At 36.4% G+C, this 5697-nt stretch overlaps 1 protein-coding gene across 4 annotated transcripts in view; it reads right to left on the bottom strand.

Moving 5' to 3' along the window:
* Window positions 1-5335, bottom strand: part of LOC108686599 (MAGUK p55 subfamily member 7) — an 8938-nt gene extending 3603 nt beyond the window's left edge. For 2 of the 4 annotated variants that reach the window (XM_018191994.1, XM_018191996.1), the window contains exons 1-8: window positions 5257-5335; window positions 3904-4190; window positions 3203-3334; window positions 2724-2750; window positions 1411-1578; window positions 782-853; window positions 565-689; window positions 131-261 (exon numbers count right to left, since the gene is read on the bottom strand). In XM_018191994.1, the coding sequence (XP_018047483.1) occupies window positions 131-261; window positions 565-689; window positions 782-853; window positions 1411-1578; window positions 2724-2750; window positions 3203-3334; window positions 3904-4190; window positions 5257-5299 (985 nt within the window). In that variant the 5' untranslated portion in view covers window positions 5300-5335. The remainder of the gene's footprint in view (window positions 1-130; window positions 262-564; window positions 690-781; window positions 854-1410; window positions 1579-2723; window positions 2751-3202; window positions 3335-3903; window positions 4191-5256) is intronic. The other 2 variants (XM_018191995.1, XM_018191997.1) reach the window with 1 other exon arrangement.
* Window positions 5336-5697: the final 362 nt, after the last annotated feature.

The raw sequence follows: 5697 nt of genomic DNA, 5'->3' as shown, positions 1-5697 counted from the left end.
ATATATATATATATATATAAACATCAAGAATATGAAAACATTCGACGATTATATGACTCGATGAAATGAATGATTATGAAATAAGATCAAGACAAGCGAATTATTCAATCAAACAAACCCATTGACATACTTATATTGTCTTCTTCTGGTTTCTCCTTCTCTTTCTCCTTTCTTTCAAGAAGAATTCTACGTTCTTGAAGAGCTCTGCTGGGGATCAAACCTGCTCTCATATTTCTATCACCTTCTCGCCTGGCTTGCCACCTATATTTACAACCAGCATCATTATAATTAATATTAAGTAAAAATTAAAAGAAATGTTTAATACAAATGAGTGAAAAAAGTCATATTCGATCAAAGTCATTATAATTCGCCGTAAATATATAGATTACACATTAAGTAATGAAAAACCTACATAATGAGCTGTATATAAAATTTAATTCATGAAATATTCAAGCACTAATTGTAAGAGCATTGCCCAGTTTATATCATGGCTTTACATTACTTAATTGTGTATTCACATATCACTTATGATACTTAGCATTTAGATTATATGAACTATCTTACCAATAAGCGTCATCTTGACTGACAATATGCAGAACGTCACCCTTGACAAAATCTAATCCGGCTTCTTTACAAGGAATGTAAGGGTCGTCGGCAGCCACATATGAAAAATGTGCTTTGACGCGAACCTAAAGTTATAAATATTTAATTTATACATATTTGCAATATAGATTGTTCTACCAAAGATCTGTTAGAGATCTAGTGTTATTGCGACTATTACCTTGCTCTCCCTGATTCCACTTTTGCTGTCCGCGGGTACTATTTTAAAAGTGATTGTCCCTTCTGAATTTTGCTGAAAAAAAAATTAAATTACGTAAGAATTTTTAATAGTGACAATCTATTTATTTAAAAATCAAAACAAGTACTCAAATATTGTATCTTATTATATCAGTAATGGAATTTAAGTAGAAACTTCAAAATGTTCTCTTTAAAATAATATTACACATTGAATATACAGTATATTACGTACTATTATTTTATAAAATAACAAATATATAAAAATAATCCAAGTTATCTTGAAAATTTCATTGAAATACATTACTGCTTAATTACATTAAATACATTAATATTAAATACATTAATACTTAAGCTGGAAGCTTCTCAAAATGAATCAGTTTTATTAATATTGTTAATGAATAAAAATTTGTTTCTACCATAAATTTTATTCCAATAGTGTACATAAATAAAATTGATATTTTTAATAAAATAATTATATTTAAAGAATCTTATCCTTTTATGTAAAAATTATAGTTCTACTATTTGAAACTTTTGAGCGATAGTTATGCCTCTTATATTGCTCTTTTATTTGCCGTATTTGTTAATAACGAGATAAGAAAATGTTTAGCCTACCAAAATGTGTAAAACAAAACTAGGTGTCTTTCCCTCGACGCTGATACCATTAACTTCGCAGACCTCGTCACCGACGTGGATGAGACCGGACCGGTCGGCTGCGCCACCGTGCATTATCCGTGCGATTACAATCTTGCCGGTGATTTCGCAGGTTTTTATGGTCGCCCCCTAATGTCAAGGTGTAAAATCTAGTATTGTCATTGCATTGCATTTCGCGCGCGAACGCGTATTAGGGAGTGCCTTCTTTCACTTCTTAAAAAAAATGGATAAAAATAAAAGTCTTTATAAAGAAAGGCAGACGCGATATTAAAATCGGCATGCGCCCGACGATTTTTTCATGGCACAATCGATCAATTGAAATCATTGAAATTGTGCAATACAAAAATAGACGAACACAGGGCACCGATAACATGAATGTCCAAAGGATATCATAAGGTTATCTGAAATGTTTGATTTTTCAGTTATCAATTATTTGTAACAAATCTTTTAAAATCTCCTTTGAAAATTCATATTATTTAGAGTACTTTCTGTTCTCTGTGCATTTCCCGAGATAAACAGAAATAGGCATTTTAAATAATTTGCAAAATAAATGTAACAAAGGTCAAATCGCATCTCGAGAAACACGTACCGCGAAATGCAGTTACCGGTGAAATTACAACAAATAATGAGTTTTATTTATATTTCCATTTATATCTTTGAATTTTATATGATAAAATTTAATTTATACAGAATATTTAATTCAAGCATATTTTTTTCAAGACGAATTTTTGTCAAAAGGTAACTCCATTTCAAGATACATCAAATACAGTCATGCGGGACAATAACAACAAATACAGTGATACAACAGATTTTATTTACAAAGCAAAAGAACAACTCAAACAAGACAACAATGCAATGGACGCAACAAAGGCAAACAACCAAATCAACAAACTTGTGCAAGGAAGGAAAGGATATGACGCTTCATTTACAGATGAATTTATATCCTGTGATCGCAATACGATAACGAAGAAGAAGGAAAGGATTGATTAGAAATCTACGTTGAAGCAGGGATTGAAACCGGTTTAATTCTGATTGATCTTTGATTAATCCAGATTTTTGTTCCGTATAGTCGTAATTTCCGTTGCCGTTCCTCGCCCGTCTTACGACAACGGAAATAGCACGCGCTAAAATTCTACCAGTTTCGATCCCGACGCTAAAGTGAGCGGTGAAAACAAAAAGAATGACGGCTGAGGTACAGGGCAGTTTCGTACGACGTAAAGTCAGGTGTTCATCACAAGTGCTCAGCACACTTCTACGGCATTCAGGCGACTTACCACGATCGGTTCAACGCCGGCGTCGCCCTTCGAAGCAAGTTTGACGATGAAAGAAACACGTGATTACTTGGTTACTTTTTCTTCGCACTCGTGAGGCTACTCGTTATACACTCGGAGGATTCTCTCAGTATCCAAGTTACGAACTATACGTGACTTGCCTGTCTACGCCGATACTGGGGAGCGTTTTACGCGTCTCATGCAAGTCGACGCGAATGTACAACCATGTGTGGGCGGAAAAACGAATCTTTAACGCTCTTGCAAAAAAAAGTAAACTACTTTTGACAAATTTCCCCTCCCTTCCCCTCCCTACGGCTTCTTAAAAACACAAACGCGTACATTACACTCGAATTGCTACTTAATTGACAATTAAGCCTTTTCTCTCCCTCTTACGCTATTGCTCACACTCTTGGGTTTGAGTAAAAGACGCTTAGAAAGACACCGTTATTACAAATGCCGACTCAACGATCGATACGACGTACCAGGGGCTCGTTCGATTTCACTAGCTGGACAATCTTCACCGTTTCCTCATCCTCGTCTACTTCCAATGGAATATCCGGCAGCCTTGGATAGTAATCCTTTTGCGCCACCGCATCATGAGCACAGAGAAGACCCTTCAATGAAGAAAGTTGTTTTAGAATACACTCTTAGAAATGTTCATTTCTTCATAGAATTATTAAATTACAAACAATAAAAAGAATTGACATTTGCAAAGAAAATTTGCAAAATAAATACTTCTTATTTCAAAAGTGATACAATCCAGAAAGATTAAAAAAAAAGAGGGAAAACTATTTTCCAATTTATAACAGAAAATTATAGATTAATCAAATAATACTGACAAAAAGTGTATATATACTTTTTTTAGAAATATATATTATTTTCGTTTTATAAACCTTAAAAAAAACCACTTTTTTTAAAAACTGTGATAATTTCAATATCCTACAAAATTATAACAAATTCAAAATGATTTATCAAAAATGATGATAATTCAAAATATCACCAACAGTTTACACTTATCTTGACTAAATTCAAAATAAAACAATTTCTTCTTTAAACTTCGATCAAAATAATCTTAACTCTAAATATTTTTAATAGAAGATTTTTTGTTTTTATAAATAAAAATAATTCAACATACAACATTAATTGAATGTATAAAATACATTCTATATATTATTATAATTACCTGAATGTGTGGTTTCTGCAACAAGTGGAATAACTCTTTGCAATCGGACGAGACGTGCGTTTTGGTCGACAACAGATCAAGAACTTCGACATCGATGTCCATCGAGTTTGAGAGCACGGGGAAGAATTTATCATCCTTAACATTGTTGAGGATCTTATTATGAACGTTCACCAGGGCGTTCAGTTCTTTGGACTGCAGCAGCTCACTGAGAAATCCAAATTCCTCCTCGGTACAGCTGGGTATTTCCGACTTATTCTCCTGCAGCGAGTTCAGCAACTTGGACAACGCTGGAATAAGTGAACAGATTAAATCTGAGATACAATTGAAAAGCACAAGCAATAGAAAGTAAATAGTTTGAAATCTATTATTCCCTCGTTTCTATTGGCTGTGCTTTTCAATTATGCTTTAGATTTCAGATTCGACTATCTAATAAAAATATTGAAAATTCGCTGAAATGACGTAGTTAAACCCGACCTCCGTTAAAATGAAATTTATAAAGTTAATTAAAATGGAGAAATTTTGAAAAATCGTTGTGTCTTCATTTTTTTCATTTAAGTCCATCAGCTTCTTTTATTACCTTTCGCTTTATAAACTTTATAAACTTCAATAAAGTATATTTGCGTGTATTATTAGAATCGAATAGCGCTAATTACATTCTCCATATTTAAATGCGGAAGTACTAAAATTGGAAACGGTGTAACGAACTCTTATCTCTTTTCTACATAAATCTATAATTATTTTAATTCAAAGACACAAGGATTTCTCATCGCGCGTTTATGCGCCGATCGATGTTATCGATATTGGATTCATTTTTAAACGCGGATCACTCGTTCAAGACCTCCTTTTCATTCAAGCAAATTGGAGCACGCGGAAATATGCGTGATAGCGAATTGAAACGGCACACCAGCGTTTTATCAGAAAAGATCCCGTTATTACTCGTACAGTTTATTTACTCTGCTTTACCCTCGCTCTATATTTATAACGTACTACGCTCGCGCCCGACACGCAACGTTTTATTAATACGTCTATATATCTTTGAAGAGTATTCAGTCGCATATTGGATTATGCTCTGTAACTTGCTCCAGTAACTCTCTCTCTCTTCACTTACTACGGAAACAACGAGGGAGGTCTTATCGACATGCCGCCGCCACAACAATAGGTCAACTTCGTCGAAAACACCCTCGCCGCGCGAAACATCACTATCCCTTATTATCTCGCTGCGCAGTACGATCGTGTCAAGGGTGAAATGTAAAAACACGTGAAAACACCCTCGACGACGCTCTGAATTGTTTGGAACTAAGTTTCCAAAGGTGTTCAAAGCAATGTATCTCGACCTGCCGTCCGTCGACTTACCGGGGTCCCAGTTAACGTTTTCCATGACGACCGCCGCTGTCATAATTCGCACTTGGCACCCCGGTCAGGCGTATCGCTGCGTTTCCGAGGCGAGGACGACGTGGGCGTAGCGACGCTCGGCGTTCGTTTAAGCGACAGGTATCAGAGACGGCGATAGCGGGATCCGGGTCGGCGTATTTCTGTCGGGGTCGCGCGCTGCGCCGCCGCGTCGACGACCCTCCCGGCGACGATGCTGTCCCGCTGCTGCTGCTGCTGCTGCTGCTGCTGCTGCTGCTGCTGCCGCTTCCTCGCGTCAACGTGTCGCGTTCGCGCTGTCTGGAGTGTCGTTATCATAGCGAGAATAATCCGTTACGTAAGCAGCCTGTCACTCGACACGGGGTAGGATGACCGCCACCGGATTGGCCTGCCGTCCCTGCCCCGTGCGACTCCTCGGCATAATAC

This window comes from Atta colombica, unplaced genomic scaffold (genome assembly GCF_001594045.1).
Source record: "Atta colombica isolate Treedump-2 unplaced genomic scaffold, Acol1.0 scaffold187, whole genome shotgun sequence".
In the NCBI taxonomy this organism is placed as follows: domain Eukaryota; kingdom Metazoa; phylum Arthropoda; class Insecta; order Hymenoptera; family Formicidae; genus Atta; species Atta colombica.
This window is presented reverse-complemented; position numbering and strand designations above follow the sequence as displayed.